The 24,987-nt window shown below is 42.2% G+C and overlaps 1 protein-coding gene and 1 long non-coding RNA gene across 6 annotated transcripts in view; one reads left to right on the top strand and one right to left on the bottom strand.

The window, feature by feature from the left end:
• The first annotated feature begins 2,949 nt into the window (after positions 1–2,949).
• The window catches only part of ARID2 (AT-rich interaction domain 2), a 113,709-nt gene continuing 91,671 nt past the window's right edge, over positions 2,950–24,987 (top strand). For 2 of the 4 annotated variants that reach the window (XM_079994029.1, XM_079994026.1), the window contains exons 1-4: positions 2,950–4,016; positions 13,846–14,131; positions 14,321–14,414; positions 15,528–15,625. In XM_079994029.1, the coding sequence (XP_079850155.1) occupies positions 14,040–14,131; positions 14,321–14,414; positions 15,528–15,625 (284 nt within the window). In that variant the 5' untranslated portion in view covers positions 2,950–4,016; positions 13,846–14,039. Of the gene's footprint in view, positions 4,017–13,400; positions 14,132–14,320; positions 14,415–14,791; positions 14,971–15,527; positions 15,626–24,987 lie in introns of those variants that run through there. The other 2 variants (XM_079994027.1, XM_079994028.1) reach the window with 2 other exon arrangements.
• On the bottom strand, positions 5,983–10,007 carry LOC307225992. 2 transcript variants are annotated; one of them, XR_013843213.1, is made up of 2 exons: positions 8,458–10,007; positions 5,983–6,236 (listed from the first exon to the last, which is right to left on the bottom strand). It is a non-coding gene; the product is annotated as an uncharacterized lncRNA (long non-coding RNA). The 2 variants fall into 2 exon arrangements; XR_013843214.1 differs by having other exon boundaries at positions 9,267–10,007.

Genomic DNA, 24,987 nt, shown 5'->3' with positions numbered 1-24,987 from the left:
CTAATTCCACCTTTCGTCCAAGGAGCCCAAGGTGGCTTACATCCATCTCCCTCTTTTCTTCTTACAACAACCTTGTGAGGTAGGCAGTGTTAGAAACTCAAGATGTATAAGCTAGGTGCTAAACGGCTTCTTAGATGAAGGTTAAAGGTAAAGGGACCCCTGACCATTAAGTCCAGTCGTGGCCGACTCTGGGGTTGCGGCGCTCATCTCGCTTTATTGGCCGAGGGAGCCAGCATACAGCTTCCGAGTCATATGACCAGCATGACTAAGCCGCTTCTGGCGAACCTGAGCAGCGCACAGAAACACCGTTTACCTTCCCGCCGTAGTGGTACCTATTTATCTACTTGCACTGGCGTGCTTTCGAACTGCTAGGTTGGCAGGAGCAGGGACCGAGCAACAGGAGCTCACCCCGTCGCGGGGATTCGAACCGCCGACCTTCTGATCGGCAAATCCTAGGCTCTGTGGTTTAACCCACAGTGCCACCCGTGTCCCTTAAATGAAGATTACAGTCTCCAAAATGGAATGTCTAGTTGCCATTTTGGGGTAAGACAGCTTTACAGTCTTGTTTTTCTAATGATGGACCGACTGTGATTATCAGTTCAACATCTGGCTAGCTTAGATGACTACCTTGAGCTAGGTTTGAGAACTTAAGGAAGAAATGTCACTTAATCCAGGGACAGTCCACATATATATTGGCCTATCCTACCCCTTTACCCCATTTTCTTAAAGGTAACATGGCCCATTCATATCCTTCACAACTGTGAGCAGGGCAGTGGAGTAGGGTAAGTGAAGACAAGCTACAACAGTTAATTATTTGAATCCCAACACTCTAACCACTACACCACACTGCCTCACTGGGAAATGTTTCATTGTCACAAACCAGTAGAATCTGTTTGCTGAAAATCAGCTAAGTTATTCAGCTTACAGTTAACTCTAGATTAAGAGCTAGTTCTTCAAACCTCCTCTCCCACTTTCTCATCAGAGGCAGGTCAACATGTCCTATCATCCAAACATAAGAGAGACCACTTGAGTGAGACACATCCAAACTCACCTATTGCTCGTGCCAGTGATGACAAAAGCACCAACTTTTAGAATACCAAACCAATATTATTTTAGACGATAAATGCAGTACATGTTCCGTACTTCAAGGATGTGACTTCAATTCTCACATAACCTTTAAATAATTAAGTTACTTCAAACAGAAATGCTCTTCATTGCCACTTTGCACTAACCTCACATAAATCTGCTTAACAGCATTGAAAGGGAAGAAAATATATCACGAGGATACGTAATCTGCTGTATATTAATAAACTGCAGACCAAATTATTAATACTAATTAGGGGATAGGAAGATGAGTCCCTGGATTTTCTGTAGATTAAGTATACAACCAGCCACGTAACTTGAGGCAATCCTGACAGTTGACAAAGAACCTACATTCTTCTGTCAGCTCACGTCCAATTATTCAGAACTGCCTTTGATCCGACTTGAAATATGGTGTTGTGAACTGCTGCACAAGCTGCAGCTCAGTTCCTAGAGATGACAACACTAAAAATGCTATCTTATTGTTTAGCATGCTTTAGTTCCTTTGAAAGTAACCAGCTGGTCAGGCAGATTTCTGTCCTTTTGTCGTCACTCCCTAGCATTTAAAGATACAGAGGTTTCAACTAGAACCTGTAGACCTCTGGGTGTTTTGGGGATTCCCAACTCCCATCAATCCTAGCCAGAATGGCCCAGGCAGGAACCTGTTCTTCATCAACATCTGGAGAGTCACAGGTATCCCACCCCTGCTATAGAGCACAAGTAGAACCCTCCTAGTGTGCTACATTGGCCACTTTCCAGTTCTCAACCATGGAGACAACATACAGATTTGTCAGAAAATCTGCAGTCACATTGAAGTTCAAGAACTCTCAGGTGGATACCATCCCAACCCCGTGATTTGGGAGTTTTAAACTTGTCAGCAAGGCATAGAACTTTGTCGCTTGCCAACACAACTTGCTTCCATTTCTAATGCCCTGCTTGCCTGAGAAATAAAGTTCTAAAAAATGGAACTCGCTGCGCCTTCATCAAAAGATGAAATAACTGAGCTTGTCTGCAATCTCATTTAGCATACCACTGACTTCTTTGTAAAGACTGTTGTTGGTCTTAATGTTCTCTGTGATATTCGTCTCTCTTTTTTTGCATCCTCGCGGCCTTAGCAGTACTTTTCCCAATTTGCAAAATATATTCTAGCTAAGCTAAGCTTCTACTGTTGTACCTGAGAAACCTCCAAGAATTCTTGAGAGATCTGGCCGTTACTTTTCTTTTTACCAATTCCTCACCCCCATTTTTTTTATAGAAGTTTCCACCTTGAAGTTAAATACAGTACAACTGTGTTAGACTTCCTTGTCAAATGTTCACTTACATTTATGTTGAATTTAATAACTCTTCATCTCACACCAGGTCCTGGAAACCACTTAACATTAAGTCCAGGGTTCCCTCATCTCTAAATGGTCAGGAAAAGACTGGTCAGGAAAAGAAAGATGGCAGAGGCAAACAAATCCATCTGAACATCCCTACCTGCCGCTTTGCTGACTCTTGAGGTCCGTATTTCATTAAACTGGAAATATTAATTTAGATTGCTGTAGTTTTGCTTGTTTATGTTATAATTGTTTAGCTGTTTGTTGGTCCTGTTTATATGATTTTGTAGTTTTTGTATAGTTTTTCTCTCTTTATTTTTATTACTTTGTTCCCCATTCTGGAACTGAAAAAAATTGATGAAGAATGGACTATAAATACGGAAAACAACAACAACAGTTGTTGTATGGTACAGTGGTACCTTGGTTTACGAACTTAATCCATTCTGGAAGTCTGTTCTTAAACCGAGGCATGCTTTCCCTAATGAGGCCTGCTGCCGTTGGTGCCCTTCGGATTCCGTTTAGACAGAGGTAAAGTTCACAAACCGGTACACTACTTCCGGTTTTGCGGAGTTCATAAACTGAATCGTTCATAAACAGGACTGTTCTTAAACCGAGGTACCACTGTACTGTCATTTGAGATTTCTTTTAGGAGCAAGATCCAATAATAAAATAGAATTTTATTCTGAAGACTTGTACAAGATGTGCATATCTAAAGGTCACAAACTGAAAAACCAACTCTAAACATATTATCCCATGAAATTAAATGGAACTTTGTTAGAAGAACTGCCTTTGAATCCTGAATAAACTACCCTTAGATTCAAAGACTCGAAACCCTTACAAAGACTTAAATCTACTTGTAAATGAAATTTTTAAAAAGGATGAAGACAAGTTTCCCTAATACACAGGTCTTTATGAAAGTACTGGCAAGTAAAGCAAGCATTTCTCATCTTCACCTCTTCCAGGATCACAGGATTGATGAAACATGTTACATAAAAAGGGGCATATAAAAACCACAACTTCCTTGAAATGTCATTAGTTCAAAAGAAGCTTATTTCCAAAGAGACTTTCAGCCAACTATTCTATCCCAAAAGGACAAGGTACACTTTAATTCCTTTTGCACGAAGAGATTAATCTGTTAACCATATTCCTTCAGACAACTCATGCCCCATATTAACTATTTTATGTCTTCCTCTACGATAAGAGATCTAGACAGGTTGCCCAGTGTGTCTTTTCTGAAGTACTGTTTGGCTCTCTGGAGGTTAACTTCATTCCTCATAGCGACGGTAGATAAACCAACCATCTTTACCCTCCTTTCAGTGGTCAAAATCAGCATTTTGTAGTTCATGATGAATTTGCATGAAATACCGTACATAAAGGAATTAAGCTCGACTACATCCATAATAGCAAACAGCCTTTTAAGGGAGGGGGAAAGGAGAATGGAATTTTGGACTTAAATTGTTCCATGGCAGTTGGGACAAACTGTTAGAAGGAAAGGCAAGCCATCCACCCCCAACTGTTTGGACAGTAGCAACATAATTCCTCGTGGGGTGATAAGACTCTTTACAGCGGCGAGTTAAAATGATACCTTGGTGGAAAGTCACCTGCAAAGCCTACGGCGATGTGAGTACTATGCATTTTAACTTAACGTTGCTAGAAATTTGTTTTAATGGCTGGTGCTTGAACACAAGGATAGAGAACCTGCACACCTCCCTTTAGCATGGCCAACCAAGTTCAGCATCGGGGGAGGGGGGGGAACAGAGGTTTCCCAATCCTTCCTTCAGCCTCATGGCTTCTTAATGGTATTTTGGCATCTGTACTGGCTAGCTGTTTCTGTAAGCCTCTGGCCCTCTGCTAGAACCTCAGAGCAACTATTCTCAGCCTGGTGCCCTTCAGATATTTTGCTCCCAGGCAGCATGGATTAAGTGTCTGGAGGGCACAAAGTTGGGGGAAGGGTGAGTCAAGTTATTATAAAAGTAAAGGCAAGTGGGTGTGCATGAGTGGGATAATGATTATTCTCCACTCCAGTTTAATCCATTAAGCAACCTCAGAAGTGTAAGGAACAGAGTGTTGGAGACGGCAAGGTTTCTTTGTGTGTGTGCAAAGGTGGAGTCGGGCTAACCCTGATGGTTAGAGAATTCTCCTCTTGCTCCAAGTACAGTGGATGTGTTGATTAGATACACATTGCAACCCGTCCCGAAGGGCAGTAGAGAATGGTTCAGAGGGTGAAATAGGCCACAAAAGGGATCAAAAGCTCAGAACAAGATTATGGACATGGCTGACGTCTCTACTGTCACTGCAAACCACTTCAGGGTCTGGATAACTGGAGCTGACAATTCCAAAAAGAAATCTAGCAGGATCCATTATATGATACAAATGTAGTCAAACCACCACTGGGATGTCCCTTGGATGATTTCTTCACTGCTGGGAGAATCCATTACATGCATCCAAGGAACTTTTTTAAAAAAACCAACCACCTCATATTTTCATAAACAAGCTGTGAATGTTGATTGTTGCTTGTCTCTGTAAAGCAGATCCCTCCCATTGTTACTGCAATTCAGAAGCCTGAAGCAGAAAACAGCATATGTTCTTTGCTAATTTTGGAGGAGCTGCTACCGTTTACAGTGTAAGCCAACCAGTGCTTTTCACCAAGAAATGAGGTGTTGTACTGTTGGCACCGATAAAGGATGGAGCAGTGCGCACGATAGCATTTTCTCCATTTCCTCATAGGATAAGATAGCTAAATTAACCAGTACCTCAGAGATCCTGCTTCTCTGCTTGTTCTAGTTCTCAGTACTCACTTCCACTGGATTTCAAAATAAGCAAAGAGAGATTCAGATTCACTGATTAACTGTAACAGGGAAACTGCTCTTCAAAGGCTGCATAATATTGAAGCATTCATATTTTAGGGTTCTACCATCCCACTGCACTTGATTGCATTCGAAGGAGAGTTGAGACTTGCTCCATTACTGCAACTGTTTCCTGCAATTAGCACCTGGATTTGCTCATGTCCCCCTCTTCCTTCACTCTACCCATTTTGGATTAAACTGTCAGCCATTATGATAGGGGACCTATAAATTCTACATTGTCTAAAATACTGTTACGCACTTAATTAGCAACAGTGGCAATAACTGGAAATTTTGAAATCCATGTGTGTAGGACAATCTCTGCATAGAATTAAATCCTATCATGTTCAATGGGACTTCTAGAGATGCATGCTTAGAACTGCAGACTTAAGAACAAGACATATAGGTGCTTTATAGGAAATGGTGTGTAAACACACTAGAACTAGTTTTGATGTTCACCACCCAGCTACATACTCGTTTTACTCTAGTAAAATTAGAAGTCAATGCCTTGCCCTCTAAAGCACTGTTTTCTTCGCTCGTGTGTAGGTCGGAAACTAAAATTAGCTTTGTTGAAACTTTGTAAATAACCCCCATAAGAACTATATTCAACTAGCTACCTTAACCTGTTACCTTGCACATAAATACAGTGGCTGCATTTGCATGCAACACTATAGATCAGCGGTTCCCAATTAGCTAAGTACTGTGGCCCTCCAGTTTTTAAAAAGCCAAGCCATGGACCCCCTACTTTAGAAAACCTGTTTATCTCTATGGTAGTTTTTGTTATGTGAATGGTGCCACAGAACCCCTGGGTGGGTTACATAGACCCTTTGTGGTCAGCAGACCACCCACTGGGAACCATTGCTATAGATTATCATAGTGATGAACTCCAGCAGCTCTGCGCTTCTTGTACTCCTCCTTGTTTCTTCCTCTGGTGTTACCTTGAAGGGTTCAGAAGCTTTTGCTTCCATTTTGACCTAACCATAGCTTGTCATGGCATCTGAAACCAGACAAATTGTTGTTAGTCTTAATTATGATTAGTAGAAACAAGCTACCTCCTAAAAAGTAGTTTTCAACAATGCTTTGTTTCCACAAACCAGTAAAGATTAACTATAGTTAAAGTGTTGCATCAAAACCTTCAACTGCTTCTGAACTCCTCCTTGCAGCTGGTTTGGAATCACTGAGTCTTGTCCTTACAACACTAAAATATAGTTTACTGTTCTGCGCAAAATGGTCCCAAGTTTTTACACTTTTAATATATGAGCACTGGTTTTTATTTAGTGCAACCTGGCAAAAACTTCAGTCCACAAACTAGGCAAAGCTGAGTATTTGATTTAATAGTAATGTACAGAAGAAACCTGAACTTCTGTTCTTCAATCATTTCCTGTACGACTTAAGAGAGGCATGACAATATGGAAGCTTGACTTAGTACCAGGATGCAATACAGGGAGTTAGTGTTGATTCAGATAGGTACCGGTACCTTGTTCTTCAATGCATAAAGAGCAAATAGAGATTGCTGCCCTTGCTATCAACCTAGGACCTCAGTTTAGCTGGTGTGGTATAAACCAATGTTGTTTAGGATTAAACTGATGAGAAAATAACCAACTTTAACTATGGTCAGTAAACTTTTGGAGGGGGGACGACACCCCCCATACTTAAATTTCTCTGGGAGAAAAGTGAAACCACCTCCCCCCCCCAAACTGCTTTTAACAGCTGCATGGTAGGCAGACAACCGGAAAGTATTAAATTTTTCCAAGTACTGAGATGTAGTGATTTGGGAACTGGGGAGGTGATTGCACTTCCCATCTTATAACACTTATTGGCACTGTACCTTTATGGTGAAAGAGGTTCCCTTACTTCCCTACTGAATAACTCCCTCGCTTTTCTTTTAAAAAAATGAATAGATGTCAGACGGGACTTCAACACTTCCTTTAGGAGCACTCTTTCCTTTACAATCACTACAGGAACCAATAGCCCTACTCATTAAGGAATACATAGCTCTGCTTACTCAGAGTATCAGTTAGCTATCCTTTAAGAGTAATTTCACCATAAAGGCTTGCAGGTCAGCACAAGTTCATCTGCATGCTTTTGCATCATTTGCTGGAAAATTTTCTTAAATCCACCAGATTCTTAAGAGTCAAGAAGCATTTTTTTCCTATTTTTGAGGAAACTCAAACCTTCATTTTTTTTGCACAACAGAATATTGGTTGTCATTTGAAATGCAACCCAATGTCATCTATCAACCTAGTTATGTTTCATAAGAAAGGACAAATATTGACACAACATTTAAGTGTGCCATGTATATAGCTACTGATAAAAACTAGGGACACAAATGCTGTAAATGCTCAAAGAAATTTACCCAAGATCACAGTGTTAAAGAAACAGTCAAATATCTTATTGTCTTTTAAGAATGTATACAAGCCTGCCACCCTATAAACAAATTTATCACAGCTCCAGGTGTTCCACAACAGATAACTTAGGATTCCTTGAATATAAATCATGAACCATGTGAATACAGCTGGCTACATAGCTTAGTTTAGATAAGTACTTGATTAATGCAAGTCTCATGTGGATTATGAGGATGAGTATTTGTGAAGTTGAGGCTCCAATCTATCCACTCTTAAGAGGTAGTCCCACTGAGTACAGTGAGATTTACCATTGAGTAAGGATGCTTCAAATCATACTGCAGAGCTAGCTTAATGGATGTCACCATTAAGTGACAAGGTTCAATTTTAGGTGACTCTCCTTATAGCTGAGTCACAACTTAATCACTTGGGGGGTGATAAAAAGACAAATGACAATATTTTAGTTACGCTAAACAGAAATACTATTTGCACTGGCGTTACCACCTTAAATCACATCTCAATTTAAAATGGATATAACAAAGAGTTGTGAGAGAAAGCATCTTTTTTTTTAAAAAAAGAAACATTCTTTTCCAGAGTATGTTTGGTAAAAGTGCTTAACGAGCAAGTCTTTTTATATTAAGAATGTGATAGGCTCTGGGAAATAGAATTTTCAAGGTGTTAAGAAATAAGATATGCTTGCCTAGTGTAAATATATTCTTGCCTTGATTATTTAACTGAATAAAATGCACACTGTGGAACTACAACCTTCAACAACTAGTGCAAGTACTTGTTATTTAAAATATAAAGCACATATAATGACCCAAATTCTAAGAGAAACCCATACTGCTGAAGCATATAGTTCCTATGTAAACTTACCTGGGAGTAAACCCCACGGAACGCAGTGGGGTTTCATTCTGAGTAAAGATACATGGCTTACGCTAGGAAGCTTGAAGTTCTTTATTAACAAAAACTAATGATGTCTATACTTAAAAGTAACAAGACCAAAATGCCAGAAAGCAAGCTGCAACAGTCTACTCCTGAGAAGAAAGCCGAAACCACATAGGAAACAACAACCATTGCATAAAAGGATAGTAAGCAGAAGGGAGAAGTAGATGCGTTAGTAAAACAGTTAATTGTGGGTACGAATTAGCACTGGGGAAATGACCACAGTGGCTTTGTTTCATAACTACCTTTTAAATTCTACTATAAATAAGTCTGTGGCAAAATCACAGTATATGCATTCTAACAAAGTTAATGTTAACATTGGTACAAATTAAGAGTATACAATTAGGCAGTGTTCCAGTTGAGCTTTTATTTTTCATAAATATTACCAAATCAAGTACGTAGTTTAATTTGTGCTGCTCACTAAGGCACTTTGTTCGCACAAAGCGAACTGAAAAAGCGTTACGATGAGGTTGGTTTTTGTTTTTTTCAGAATTAGGACAATGCATTGCAAACCACCGCAGCCTCAACGCATCACTTTTAAGCCTTTTCAAAATAATTTCCGCAGGCTAGAGGTGCTAAATAATCTAACCATTAAAACAAGCGATTCAAGTTTAGTTTTTTTTTTTTAATCCCTTAAAAAAAAAGAGCTTGTTAAAAACGAAACATCACCTTCGTAGGGAAAAAACAACCCATTGAGAACAAGACCAAACACGAGATCCCTTACATAAACGTAGATGTACCTTGCAGGGTTGCCAGCACTGCAACTCGGAAGAGAGCATCAGTTTTAACAAGGCGAGATACATTCAGAAAGGCACAATTGCAAAAAGGAAGCACGAGAGTTATGCATTCCCAGACGTGACGCGCGTTAAAAGTCTTACAACTCTGCCCATCCTTCGCTTGGGGAAGAAGTGCTGGTTTGCTAGAACAAAAAGAGAGAGAGAGGGACTAAGGAAAAAAAAGTTACAGGGCCCTGTTGTAGTTTAAAAAAGAATAATCAGTGGAGGAAAGCCGAGGAAGGGGACGGGGCTGAGAGCGAAGCAGCGGCGGCGGCGAGAGAATCCCCTCCTCCTCCTCCGGCTTCTCCATCGCGCTGTGGCGACCGGCGCTCCAGTCCCACCCCGGGGTGGAGACCTGCGTCGCGGCGGCGGCGGCGGAAGGGGAGGAGGCGAACGCTCGCGAGGTCTGAGGGAAATCCGAACTGCGGAGAAAATGGCCCCAATTCAAAAAAATAAAAAATAACAGAAAGAGAGAGAGAGAGAGAGAGAAAAGAGCAGCCAATCCAGAAAGGCCAAAAAGCAGCGAGGAGCCGCAGCGAAGACCGGCGGAGCAGCAGCTCCCCGCCCCGCGCCCTCAAGCCCTGCGGGCGGCAGCTGCTGCTGCTTTTTGCTGCCTCGCCGACTCCGCCCGCCTCCAGCTCTCGCGTCAACAAGGCTCGTCTCGGGGGGAGGGGGAGCGAGGGAGCGGCGAAGTCCTTGCCCCCCCCCCTCACACGCTCTCTTTCAACGCGTTGACCCGGCCGCCGCCTTGTGCTCCGCGCGGCCCCCCTTCAGCCGAGCCCGTCTCTCTCTCTCTCTCTCCCCGCTGCTGTGACAGCTCCACGGGCACAAAATGGGGCTGCTCTTTTCCGTGGGCGCCGCCATTTTGTGAAGAGCTGAGCGGCCGTTGTTGGTGCTGTGGTGGCGCCGCCGCCGCCGCCGCCGCCGCCTCCTCCTCCTCGGTCCGAAGGCCGCCCTGTAAACGGCTCCCGGGGCCTTGAGTGCGGTGGCGGGATGGTATCGACCCCCTCCAGGGAATCCCCCAGCGGACGGTTGCGTAAGGGACCGTGCGCAAATTGCGGCGCTCTGGCAGCGGAGCCCGGCTACGCAGTTTGAGTATCCTTGCCTTGCCGCCGCTGCTCCCGCCGCCGCAGTATACAGTACGCGCAAGGAACTGAAGCGAGGGAACTGACTCACCTCTGCCAAGTTACCAGGCGCTTGTGGGAGGGAGACCCCTAGTTTTTGAGTCATTCGAGGACTGTTTACAACTCTCCCTCCTGAGTGGAGGACGAGAAAAAAGCCTTATGTTCCCACAAGGCGCTTGAACGCACGCTCGCCTGGTGCTGCATTTGTTTTTCTGGAGCGACAGCAACAGCTATTTCTGCGGATACTATTAACTTGGAAAGAGCAAAATAAGCAACGGCGATCAAAGTTTGCATGCATCCCTTCGGATTAGGGTGCTTTCTGGGGGTGAGATTTGCAGAACTCCTCCTCCCCCCTCAAAGAAACGGCTGTAGAAGGGCAGGAGGTTTAAAATGTTGAGAAATAATCCCAAACCAGGGGATTTTGCCCTCTTCTCAATAATGAATATGACCTGGAGGGCAGGTTTTACCAACCGTCTTAATACATCTCTATCTCTCTGTTTTCAAGATGAAACTGCAATCCAGCTGAAAGAAAAAACATAATCTTAGATTTTAATTTCCTGAAGCAATTTAGTTCATGGCATAAAGGGAATATAGATTTCCTTGACCGGCTCACTGGAGACCATAATGTGTAATCGATTTTTAAACAGAACTCTCTCCTAACTTTAGTTACCAGATCTCAGATTTGATAACATGATGATACAGGGCTGGGGGTTCAGTTCACTGCAGGAGAGGGAAAAGTGCCCTTTGCCCCATAAGTCTCAAATAGTCTAGAATCTTGCTTATTCTAAGGGGGAGAGCAAGTGTTCACCTACATTATAATTTTTAAATGTCAGTGGCATTTTTTGAAAAAATCAAGCACTCATCTAGAGTATAATTTATTTTATGGGCCTAACTGAAAAAGAGCTGTGATTGAGAAATATTCCCAAGTATTTCAAAGAGTTTATCTGAAGTTCCATTTACATCTGTTGAAGATGGGTGAAATTGTGTTACCCTGTGGGGACAAAAAAATAAATCCATTTGATTTCCACACAATAATTCCAACTCTGAGTTGCATTGCGATTACAAAATTCTTTATTGGGTATTATTGCTACTAAATTTTTAACAAGGACTATCACATACTACATTCTTTGGCATGTCTAGTAAGTAAGCCCTAGTGAACTCACTGGAATTTAGACGAATATATGGGTTGCAAACTAAGGAAAGCAAACTTTGGATGTAGGGATCACATAAGCTTATTCTGGAAATCAAGAAGGGCTTGTTTTATTAATACGTAGTGTGATTTGCACTTCAGCGGTGTGCTTAAATTAATCAAGTTACCAGAAATGATCAGAAGCTTTTCCTTGGACGTGCATTTTAATACATAGTATGGAGCACCAGCATACAATGCCCCATTTCAAGCTGCAACTCTATACATATATATTTGGGAGTAAACAATGGGGTTTAACTTCTGAGTCGATACATATTGCTTTGTACTGCAGCAAGTCTTATGAAGTATATGGATACATAATATGGTGAAATGTTCTACCCTCTTGCTTGCCTTGTCCAGGTCTCACACACCTTGAGCTCACCCTCCCCCCCCATTCTTACCTATTGTATTCATAAGATCACATCCTTCTCCCTTCCCCCTAACAACTATAATCTCTCATAACACTTTTGTGTTTCTTACACATTCATTCTTGTGCTACTTGATTTGCAGTCTGGGCTTACAATAATAGTCAAGGAACACAAAACCGCCATTCACTTTTACAGGCCTCTAGGTTTCACAATCCATATTTTGGATCAGGGGCCTTTAATAGTTTAACTGCATTATTACCTATAAGATTTGCAAAATGAGTGGGCTGGTATGTCATACCCCACTGGTATGTCATATTCTTGGTTTAAAAAACACCAAATAAGTAATATATATGGTATAAATTTATAAAACTATGTGCTGCAATGTGGCCAGGTGTAACTTACAGCCCAAGTTTCCTCAGTAAGTACATTTCCCCTGCCTATATGATATTCCCTGATCATTACAGCTGCACTTTGCTCATTGTACAATAATAAAACTTCATGTAGTGCATTTCAGGATTTCAGAGTGTGTTACAGTTTATCCCATTGAGCCTTGCAACACCCCTGCAGGGTAGGCCAATATTATTACCCCCCTGTTGCACACGGCCTCAGGCTGAGAGAATAAAGACTTGCCTGATAGTGAATTCATGGCTGAGATGGAATTTGAACTAGGAAGATTGCCCAGCTTTGCCATGGTTAGATAAGTTTCATATATTTTGAAGCCGATTATAATTATTTTTAATATAAAACCTTTGTATTATTAGTGAATCTTCAGAAGTCATGTGCTACAGAAAACTTTCTAGATTTTTTTTTTAAGATCACCCTGAACTACAGAGGTTAGGAACTCTCATTAAATTACTTTAGGCCATGCGTAATGTGATAGTAGGAAATATGTGTTCACATGTAAAAACATATGGTATCCAAAAATATGCGGGATCTCCCAGTTTTGATGTAGAAAGGTTTTCAAAGTTAAAAATGCACTGTTGATTATTTCCTTTTCCTTTTGAAAGATACAGTTGGTGTGTTTATATACAAAACACGCAAGTCCCTCCCTCCCCCTATTCTTATATCTCCTCCGGTTAACCTGGAAAGTACTTCCATCTTTCTAAAGTTTGGGAAGAATGGAACATTTTCCCCCTGCCCCTAACCCTGGAACAACCGGTAGTAGCCGCTTCCAACCCCTTCCTTGCCCCCCCTCCTCCAGCCTTTTCTCTTTCCGCCCGGCTTTGTGTGTGTGAAGTTTGCGGCACATTGCAGATGAGCCCTTAGCCGCGAGAGAAGCCTATTGTTCCCCGCCAGGAACTGCTCGCTGGCAGTGCTGCCTTTTGCCATTTCGGAGCTGCCTTTTGCAGTGCCTCGGCCGGCCTGCGGGGTGCGCTGTGTCGCGATCTCGCCCAGGCAAGCAGCACGGCGGCCTCAGATCTTTTTGTCTGAGAGAGGAGAGAAGTGAATCCCGCTGCCGCCGCCACCACCGCCGCCGCCGCCGCCGCTGTACAGTGTGTGTGTGTATGTATGTATGTGTGTGCGAGGGAGAGGGGAGATCTCATGGAACCGCGTCTGTAATACACACACGCACACACACACTGTCAGTCCCTCACTCCAGCCTCCCCAACCCCCACCCTACCACAACACTAACCCAATTCATTGTGTGATCCAGCAGCACCATGTTGAGTCTCATGTGCAGGCTGGATCGGCTGGGTTCGTGGTGCTGAGAGAGGCAGGCAAGGCAGCGGCGGCGGCAAGAATTGCCGAGCGGTGGCCCCTCTCTCCCTCGCCGTGTGGAGGAGACAGGACTCGTAATTGCCACTCTCTCCGGGCTCCCTTATTCCTTTTAAACTTTTTCTCCCTTTCTCTCTTCTCGAAACAAGTCCCTCTCCATGGCTGATCCCCGGCCGAGCACAGGAGGAACCCGGGTCTCTTGAAAAAAAGGCGAGGAGGAGCCGCGGATTGTTGTTGTTTTTCTCTTGGATTTTTTTTTTTCTCCCCTCCCTCCACTTAAGGAGACAAACCCCCCCCCCCGACCTCCTTTTTTTTTTTTTTTTTTTAAATCCGGGGGGCCGACATGGCAAATTCGACCGGGAAAAACCAACCCGACCATCGGAGAAAAGGACTGGCTTTCCTGGACGAGCTGCGGCAGTTTCACCACAGCAGAGGGTGAGCGAGAAGGAAAATGGGGAGATGGAAGGGGATGGTGGCGGCGGCGGCGGCGGGGGGAGGCTGTGCGAAGCGGCCGATTTTAACTTCCAGCCCCTTCCCTGAAGGACGAGGCGGCCCCCCGCCAGGGCCGGGAAGGGGGGCCGACTTGACAAGTTGTTTTTGTGGCGCTCTCCCCTCTCTCGGCAGGTCTCCCTTCAAGAAGATCCCGGTGGTGGGTGGGAAGGAGCTGGACCTGCACGCTCTCTACACCCGAGTCACCACTTTAGGCGGATTCGGGAAGGTGAGTGGAAGTTTTAATTCGCTTTCTCCTCCCCCAACTCTCTCGCCGCCCTCGGGGGCCCCGGCGGCGGGCTGGGGGGGGGGGTCGGCGCCCGTCTTTCCCTCAAGCCGGCCTGGGAAGGGGGGGAAGGGGAAGGAGGAAGCAGGCAAGGCAGGTTGGTGCCTCGGCCTTGTTGGCGGAGAGCTGAAGCCCGGGGTGTGGGGGGGGGGTTGCCGCTTTTCCCAGGGTCCCCCCCTCTAGATATTTATTTTTGGGGGGGTCTGCTCTCACCCCGCGTCTCCTGGAGGGCAGGAGAGAGCGGGCAAGGCGGTGTGTGTGAGGCAGTTTCTTCCGCTTGCGGGCTGTGTGTGTGTGTCTTTCTCCCTCGCGCGCACACACAGAGAGAGAGGAGACTCCGAGTGCAGTTTTAGTGCAACTCAAAATTAGCGGGCATGTTTAACATCGATAATCGGCACGGAGCTCGGGCTGGGAGATGATCCCGGCGGCCGTGGGGGGGACCAGGCGCTGCCCCGCCAGCCCTTCCCGGAGAGGAATAACAAAAGGGGCAGCCAAGACGGTGTGTAATCAAATAGCCATCTTTAGGCTTCAAGGCTAGGGACAGAAAATGTAGGCCTCAAAAGAAAGGCCTGTGTGTGTCGCGGGCGGGCGGGCGGGCTCGGCGGGACGGGGCCCCGGCCCCCCTGGGCCGGCGGGGGGCGGCCCCCCATCCCGACTCGGCCGGGCTCCTTTTCAACTTCTTGGGGTTGTTGTTTTTTTAACGGGCCGCGGGAGGATTTAAAAGCAAGGCGGCCGGAGAGACTCCCGATTGGTTATTGTCCAGGCAGCGAGGACAAAAACAAACCTCTCCACACCGAAATACAAAAAAACCCTCGCGACCCTTTTCTCGCTCCCCAATAAAATAAATGTGGGAAAAGGCGAGGGGAGGAGCGAGATGGGATCGCCACGGTTGCCTGTCAGGGCGAAATAGGGATCCCAGATCCGATGGAAACAAATCCAGAGATCTTTCTCACATTTCTGGGGTTTTTCATGGCAGCCCTTTTCTCTGAGGGTGGCGAGCGACGACGTTGTGCATGTGTGTGGTTTTTGTGCATCTCAGTGTGTTGTTTTTGACAGGTATCTGAGAAGAATCAGTGGGGAGAAATTGTAGAAGAGTTTAACTTTCCCAGAAGTTGTTCTAACGCTGCCTTCGCTTTAAAACAGTATTACTTGCGGTAAGTGTTGATAAGGACTTCTGCAGCAGATGTGTGGAACATGGGGGTAGTAGCATTTTGCTCTTTTTAGGGTGTGAAAAATAAGCAATATCTTCTCCTTCATTAAGACATTCTTTTTAAAAATTGCTGTTGTGCCTCTTGCCAGTTGAAAGTGCCTTTTGCTTTTGTTAAAGGCTATGATGTTTCTGGATTTGCATTATTTTTTATTTACTTCTGCCTGATGCCCAGTGTGTACAGATAGTAGTTGTAGGAAGCTTTTTATTGGTTATTTAACACTGATATCACAGTAAGGCTGGCTATATGAAGCAAATTAATTTTAGTTTTAGCAACTCAGTGTTTAATTGCAAAATAATTAAGTGACATTGCTTGTCTGTTTTTTAAGATGGAATGTTGTTTTACAATTATGTATTTTAAAATAAATGGTAAATGTATACATTCTTTGTCATCAAAGACTGGTATTGCTGAAGGTATGCTTTGGATTACATATAAATATGGGAGGGGACTGCATTTTTGAAATGTTGGTTCTATTAAGGGATTTCTGAAGTATGCTGTTGCTGTTACTTGATTTCCCCTCCCCCCAATCTTTAGCAATTTTAATTGATAAATGGTTTCATGTAGTATTTACTTGAAGTTCTATATTTTATAATGGAATTGTAGTAATTGTAATATGATGTTGTCTTTCAAATAATACAAATATATATAGCCCATGTTTGTAGATGTTTGTGTCAAGGAATCTATGTGAATTTTTGTTATTTTATTTTAAACAAGTTTAATATTTTGAGTTTATAATTAAACTTAAGATGCAAATATTTTCATTTTTCTGTTAGTGTAGGTACAGTCTGCTCTGTTTTGTGGCAGGCAAGTTTTAATAATTTTAAAATCTAACTGTAGGGGATTTAGCACTCTGAATTAAGAAATGTAATTTTTGCAGGTGCACTTTCCATTGGTTGTCCTAGATTGACTTCCAGTTTAAAGCTGTAGAGTCACAGCAACAGTGTAGAAGTGGTTATTGAGTTACAAGGAAGTCTGGAAATCCTTAGGCAGAATCAGTTGGAATATAAAGTTGCTGTATACATGTTTGTGATGGCATATGCTTTTGTTAAAATTTGACTATAACAAGGAATTTCTTGTTTACAAGTGTGTATATGCACCTTTAATTTGTATCTTCACTTCTAAAGGGTTTGGATAAGGAAATATTGATATTTTAAAGGATGTTTTGGGATGTGTTACAGATATTAAGTACTGGAAAAAGCTAATAGAGATACACTTAATAAAAAAACATAGTACATGCTTCTCTTGAGATTTCACTGTAATTCTCCCATATTACTCAAGTTTCAAATGAAACTGCAGCCAAAGTGTGGCACAGAGTTAATTCCTATTAGGAATACAGTCCTATACCCAGATCCCCACTGGGACTTATTTTTGAGCAGGCATGTATAAGATTCCATTGTAACTCATGCGTTAGATCATGTCATCTCTTTATTCCTGATATTCATTTCAGCAGACACACACCTGGACATACTTAAAAATCTAGCTTTGTATCGTTTTTGCTTTTAGGGGGCCCTTGTTAAAATACATGTGTGCCACTGCTGCACTAGGAAATGACTGTGATCTCCTTGTGGTTTGTTTGTTTGTTTGTTTGTTTGTTTTTTTGCTAACATACTGGCAAAAATAAACTTTATCTGCTGATGACTGTATAATAAACTCATAAGCATCAATAATTATTGTTTTTGAATTTATGCAGTCATTTTCATAATACTTCAGAACTTTTTTTTTTAAAAAAAGAGAATTTGAAGAATTTTTATTTTCTCAATTAGTATAGTATGAGCATCCTATGACTGATACAATTATTCGTTATAATTGATCTGGCTTTTAAAGTCTCCAGACCTACCTTTTACCTATAAAGAATTACCTTCCTAACTTTGGCCCCAGATCACTTATGTTGTGATTTTTTTCCTGTTATGGCTTTGCCTTGTAGGGATGTATAAATCTTTTTTTAAGCATCATATGTGGACGTACACTAGTTTGTAACTACAGATTTTCATCTAGAGCACTGGTCTTTGTTTTATTAACATATTCATGAGGGGGCAGATATTAGCCCATTCTTGAACCAATGTCAACATTATCAAACCATTCCCCCACCCCCGCACCAGCCCAGATGTTTCCTTGCTTTTTTCTTGTTCATGATTTGAGCATGTTTGAAGTATCCTTCCAGACAGAATGATTTTGCAAGTTCCAGGTATACTGAATTGATGTGCTTCACACCTGTAAGCCACAAGGGGACTAGTCCTCAGAGTGGATGTTGCTTGTCCAGACATACTAGTATGATCAGTGCAGGAGAGTGAGTTCAAGTAAGTGACTGCAATAGTGGCTATGCTGCTAATAGGCCTGTGTTTTGCTGAGGAACCTTTTCACATCTGCTGGTTGAATAGCCATCTGCCATGGATGCTTTAGCTGAGATCCCTGCATTGCAGAGGGGTGGGGCTAGATAACCATTGGGGTCCCTTCCAGCTCTACAATTCTATGATCACACAGTATTTGTGTTTCATGTTGCAGTCACTGAAAAATGTAGTATCTTCAACAACAAAAATGTTGTGAGCCCTCAAGTGGGTCTTAAAGCAGATATTGGTGTGATCATTGACAATTATCTATGTGAAGGTATTCACAAACACATGGCCTTATGGACATTGTGGTAATAGAAGCACATATTTTGGCATTTCTAGTTGGTTAGAGTGAAATGGGAATAGAAGGCTTTGGTTTACATGTGGTGCAGGTCTCCCTAAGGAGGTGCAGGCAGTTGTCCAGGGAGTGTGATGGAGGCAGAAAATGAAGACATTAAAATAAAAATGGAGAAGCTTGAAGAAAATAATAATTGGAAGAGATAAATCTCCTTTTTCAGATACTGAATAAGAAAATTTCTTTAAAATTGTTCTTAGTATCCATCAAACACTGATCTAATCATTTAAGTAAGGTGGATTGAGTCCTATGTGCAATAATCTTGTTTAATAATTTGCTTTTAAATGCTTCACTGTTTTTTAAAATGTCGAATTAGTGTTATTTATGTAAGATTGGTAATGCAGCCAGTGTATAAATAAACCCAACAGTTATCAGTCAGTGATACCTGTTGTGTTTCTATATGGGAAGCCCATGTTAAAATTTCTTCTCACCTATGGAGAAAATTGGTTGGCACTAAGCAAGGTGTTTTACGTTAACCAAACCTAGCCTAACCTTTTTATTTATTTTACTTCTCCTTATTTCATCCTCACAACAACCCTGAGAAATGATGACTAGCCCAAGGTCACCCAGTGAGCATCATGGCTGACTGGATATTCAAACCCTAGTCTCCTAGGTCATAGTTCAGTACTCTAACCATTGTACCACACTCACCCTCTAACAGACATTCTCTCAAAACAGACCTTTGAGGTAGATGCTGCTCTGAGCTTTTTGGAGAAGGGGCAGAATATAGCAAACAGTAGAATAAATGTTGGCTTGGCTTACTAATCAGCCATTAAAAAAGTAGCTACCCCTGTATTGGGGCTTGAGAGACTGGTACAGTATTTCATTTGTGCAGGGTATGGTGAAAGTAGAAACATAGAATTGTAGAGCTGTCCAGAGTGGCTGGGACAACCTAGTAAGAAGGGCAGGGTACAAATATTATTATTATTATTATTATTATTATTATTATTATTATTATTAGCAGGGTACAAATATTATTATTATTATTATTATTACTGGAGGTGAAGGGACCACAAGGGTCAACTAAGACACCAGGAGTCTCTCCCTCTGCTTGGAAGGGACTCCTGCTGTTCTTATCTGCTCAAAACCTACAGTGGAACTGAGGCTTCTGGAGCAGGGATCTGTTTGGTGCTGGATTCCCACTTTGTCAGAGGGCTGACAGAGGTCTTGGGGATCTTTCTCCTTGTGAGCTGGCAAGTGAATTTGTGGGTGCCTCTGAAGAAATAATGGAAAGATGGCTGACATCTTTATTCTGATATAACAACAACATCTAACTTACTGTTCCCATCCTGAAATTATCCCTGTGAGGATCTGTAAACCTGTGTAAATGACTTCTGGGGAATCGCTGTTCACAACTTAAGAAGGCATTTACTTGTCACTTTTCTATTCATCTTGTACATTTATGTGGGCATCCAGTCTCAGACAGTCAGCTGGTGCTAAAGCAATACACAAAGTTAATAGTTGCCCAGATAGTTGTTTAGATGACTTGACCACTGTTATCTGTGCTCTAGTAACTTCCAGAGAGGATTACTAGAATGCACCCTATGTGGGGCTACCCTTGAACGCAACTCAGAACCTTCAACTGTTCCAAAATGCAAGAGCCAGATTACTGGCTGGGCTAATATTTACAACTCCCATAACTCCTGTTTAAAAGAGCTGCACTGGTTGCTGGTTTGTTTCTAGACCTGACTCAAGGTACTCATTGTTTAAAGCAAGAACTTAGGCCTCAAATATTTGGAAGGCTTTCTACTTCCCTACATACCCTCTCAGATGTTAAGATGAGGGAGTCCTCTTGGTAGTTGTGTGAGCCTCAGATGTTCAGGGAGAGGTAATCTTAATGAGGCATTATCTGTGGCAGTCCCTAAGCTGTGGATCTTACTTCTGAGCAGAAAAGTCTAACAGAGCACAGTTTTTAAAGGTGGTATAAAAACCCAGCATTTCAAAAGCATTAACTTTCATGGCCTAAAGTCCTCTTCATCATATACATAAAGGGACTGGATAATAGCATAGATGTAAGGGTGGTTGTTTGTGTTTTAAAAGGAAACACCTCAGTGGAAATTACATTTTTAAGTGATGCGCCTTAGTGTTTTCCATGATACTATACAGGGAAGAAGAAATCAATGGTAGCTGTTGAGACACTGGTTTACACAATTACTATTTTCTCTGCCCATCCAGATTAATGAGTTTTAGGACAGCCACTTTGTGATTTGTAGAGTGGCATTCATAGGAATCCTAGATGCTATAGATTGCATTGTTAGCAGTGTTCTCATTTTAATAAAAAGATTTACCTGGTTTGTTGCATTGGTGCCTATGGCCTGGTTTGTACATAACAGTGATCCATGGTTTGTTTAGGAAACCACATATTAATCACACATAGTCCCACAGACCGTGAAACAAACCGAGGTTTGTTTGATTTCCAACTATTCTTGTTTTGTTCCTTTGTAACGGCACCCACTCCCAGTGGTCTAAACCACTGAGCCTCTTGGACTTGCTGATCCGGAAGGTTGGCAGTCGAATCTGTACAACGGGGTAAGTTCCCGTTGCTCTGTCCCAGTTCCTGCCAACCCAGCAGTTCAAAAGCATACCAGTGTGAGTATGCAGTGGGAAGGTAAGCAGCGTTTCTGTGTGCTCCGGCACTCGTCACGGTGTCCCGTCGCACTAGAAGTGGCTTAGTCATGCTGGCTACATGACCCAGAAAGCTGTCTGTGGACAAATGCCTGCTCCCTCGGACTGAAGCAAGACAAGCACCGCACCCCATAGTCACCTTTGTAGCTTGGTGGGCATCTGGGTAGGATATCCAAACCATAATTAAGGAAGGGTGTCGAATTCACATGTAATGCCAAGCCGTAGTTAAAACAAACTAAAAGTTCCTTAGCCAACAACAAACCATGACTTCAGATTCTTGTTTGTTGGCAGTAATTAAACCATAGTTTGTGCATGGTTTAGATGATCCACCAAACCATGGATAGGGTTATGTGTGAAGCAGGCATTTCCATTCATTGAACAGATCCTTACAGACAGTCAACTTAATATAGAAAATGCACTGTTGGTATAACTGGTGCCATAGAAGTAGGTGTTAGTGGTCGGTTAGTTTCTGTATAAGATCGTATTCAGATGTCTTTTGTACTATATCCAGGGTGTGTTGTATGGAATAGATGCTAAAGGTAAGGTAAAGTGCAAAGGCACTGTGGTCTAAACCACCAAGTTTCTTGGGCTTGCTGTGGAATTGATGAAGCAGAACTTGACTGTAGCGTGGCAGTAGGTGATGTTTTGGTGATATCTCTGAAATTGTTCCTCACTATTTGTCCAAATGATTAAAACATAATTAGTGTATCTGAGATATGCCACTGGGTTAACTGCTAGTTAAAACACATATTACACAGTCTGCTATGAAGATGTTGGTATATGTTGTTGCACATGTGCCCATTGTGGTACTGTGGGTTTGTAGGGATGGGTATCTCAACTTGAAACAATAGTATGTAAAGAGGATGATATGTGAATGTTCTGGGGTGATGTTGACTGTATTTCTTTGCCAGGGAAGGTAGTTCTGATATCCCAAAGCTCATCGTCATTGTGATGTTTGTATATAATAATTCTATTTCCACAGTTGCTGAGACGGTTTCCTGTGGAAGTTGTCTAATAGAGTTAAGTTTGTTAAGGAAGTCTGTGGTGTCTTTAAAAAGCTTGTTTTGGCACCAGTTATGAAAACCAGACTTTCACTAGGGTCTATGGATTTTTTCCCCTTATTACAAAACCTGTTGAAGGAAATTAAGGGGTGACTTTTGAAAATGATGCTGTTGAGGCATTTACTAGCAGCATTTACTAACAACACAGAAAGAGCTGCTCTTAAATACTTGTCATCCTTCAATCCATCTCAGCATCTGACAAAGCTGGCTTTACCAGGCAATCAAGCTGGCTGCCACGTTACCCCATATAAAGTCAGTGTAATGTGTAGTGTAGCCAGAATCCTATATAGTACAAAGTTAAAAACAACTCACAGGAAGACAAACTGCAGTAACAAGCTCTCAGTAACTAACAAACAACAGCTATGAGAAAGTGAATGCTTTCACTAAAGAACATTGGCAACGAAGTCAGTTGTGGAAGCAGGTAAATGGCTATGGTTGCCAACCTTCTTACTCCAGTAGGGCTACTATGCCTATGATAATAAACAGAAGAGTAACAAGTAGCATTTACCTATCGCTGCCTCCCTTTGCTGTGTATGGTTTCAACTGTTACATAAACATCTGTCAAACATCTTGCAAAGTTGTCCAGCTAGAACATGAAGGCTGGCAATTGTTGGTCTTGCAGTAGGCTTCACTAGTTGTTTTTATGACACTGGAAATTGGGAACACCCTTTCCTCCGCACCTGTTGGAGGGCTGCTTGTGGGGAGGTAAGGCTAGTGATCCCAGGACAGGAATCAGCAATAGTCAGCATCTGCAACACACAGCCTTTCCTTCGATTCTCAGTAGATGCTAATGAGTGATTAATACTGGGTGCTGCCATCTAGTCTCTTCCAGTTCCTTTGCCTCAGCTTCACTCTGCCTGATGGAGAGTGTAATGACTGAAAATATAATAACATCTCCCATGAGAGTAGTTGCAGGGAAACTTCTACTGTGATCATGCAGGACAAAAGCCATCAAGTGTGTTTGGGCAGTAGTAGCAATGATTGGATCAGAGACCCTGGCATTAACCCTACCCCTTTCTATACAGTGCAGATAGGCACTGCAACCAACAGTTAAACAGTATAACCGGGGCACTGTTTTCATGGGGAGCAGGGAGAAGCACATAAAAGACTGAAATATTTTCAGTAGTCATGGATGGAATTATTGACTCTTCTTTTCCTTCCTTTCCCATGTAGGGTGCTTTGTCCCTTCATCTCTAGTTGAAGAAGTCAAACTCAGAATCTTGTGTGTGTGTCCTGAGGCAAAATATATTTAAAGATTCTTGGAAGAAAAGTGTTAGAACAACAAGTAGAGGAATAACATATTGCTCAGTTAAAGCCCTTTGTGCAAAGTGTCCTTTCTCCATAGTTCCCATAATCAGAATCCCCTTGTATGCTTGACAGGAAGCCAGAGAAATATAGCCTCCTGGTGTACATCATATAGTGTTATGGGCTCTGTGGAAGAGATTTTATATACAGGTCTGGGTGTGCTATGATTTGAGTGCAGAGTTATTCAGGATCCTATGCTTTGTCACAATAATGTGCACAGAGTGAGGACAGTGTGAGTTCATTAGGGCTGTTTTAAATCAGATCAATACTTTTGCTGGCATAACCTTTTACCAGCGTAATAACCAGGAGAGGGACCTGAAGGTGTTTAGGACTTCTTTCCCTGACTTGCTCCTAATGCCACCCGTATTTGGTCCCTCTATTGGTGGAGCAAGCAGTGAGAATTTGTCAATATATCCCTGACATCATGTATGCATCAAGACCCCACTCTGATATACCTTCAGCCAGTGCAGTTTGAGCATAGGAGTGTGCCGTTGGTATACATATAGTGAGCTCGTGAGTTGGTCTTTATGTAGACCACGTCTTTAAGAAGTTCAACAAAAGACCACATATTAACGTGCTCCAGACTTCAGTATTTTAATTGCATCATATTAGTGTTAAACTAAACAATTCTTCCTAAAATTGCTTTCATTAGCAGGTGCTTAGAATGAGAAGGGCTGACCAAGGTGTCCTTTAATATCCAAACATTTCAGGCCAATAACCGTGTGTGTATGAAAATTGCTTCAGTAACCTCATCAGATTTCCAACATGTTACAAGATGATCAAACACCTCACTGAATTTTCAACACATTCCTCTTTATAGATGATTTCGCTTTCTTCGTGTGTGTGTGTGTGAGAGAGAGAGAGAGAGAGAGATTTATTAATATGAACAAGCTTTTTACTTTGACAGTTGCATTCTCACAATGAGGTAGTGGGTTTCAGCTTTATTTAAAATTGGATGTAGAAGATTGGATGCTCTCAGCATTTTAAAAATTCAGTTTTACATTCTGTTTCCCACCTAAAAAGTTAAACAAAAGAGGTTCTAGTTTAACTATATTGCATTGCACTTCCTGGCAGATGTGGTAATTTTATGATTTGTGGAAGTGTAGTGAGCAGTCAGAAGCCAAAGTGTCAGTAACCATTCATGGACTGTACCTGTTCTTGTGATGTGAGCAGCAGCAGTTAATATAATTCCTCTGAACTGGACTTTAGGTCTGATGTTTAAGCTTTGCTCAGTTATATTAGCAAAGTGAATTACAAATAGTTGAAGGATTATAAATAAATGAAGGATTTTAAAGAAACAGTGCTGCTGGGAAGCATGCTTTTACATGTTTTGTTATTTGGTAAAAAAAAAAAATAGCATGGGAATGTGAAGGTTGGGAGAAGGTTTCCAGATTAAACGTGTTTTGTGTTTGTTTTTAATGTGGTGATTATTGAGGTCCAGCCCTATAAAGAGTTGTTAACTTATTCATGCATAAAGCTCCATTTATAGGCCTTCAGGTGAGAATCAGAATCTACAGAAGAGTGTTTATGATCATGTTCTGATTCATTAGCCATACATTTTTAAACTCCAGTTTTTTGCGTTTGTTTTTAATGTCATGATTATTGAGGTCCAGCCCTATAAAGAGTTGTTAACTA

Source organism: Podarcis cretensis (assembly GCF_951804945.1).
Source record: "Podarcis cretensis genome assembly, chromosome: 10".
NCBI classification, from domain to species: Eukaryota; Metazoa; Chordata; class Lepidosauria; order Squamata; family Lacertidae; genus Podarcis; species Podarcis cretensis.
This window is presented reverse-complemented; position numbering and strand designations above follow the sequence as displayed.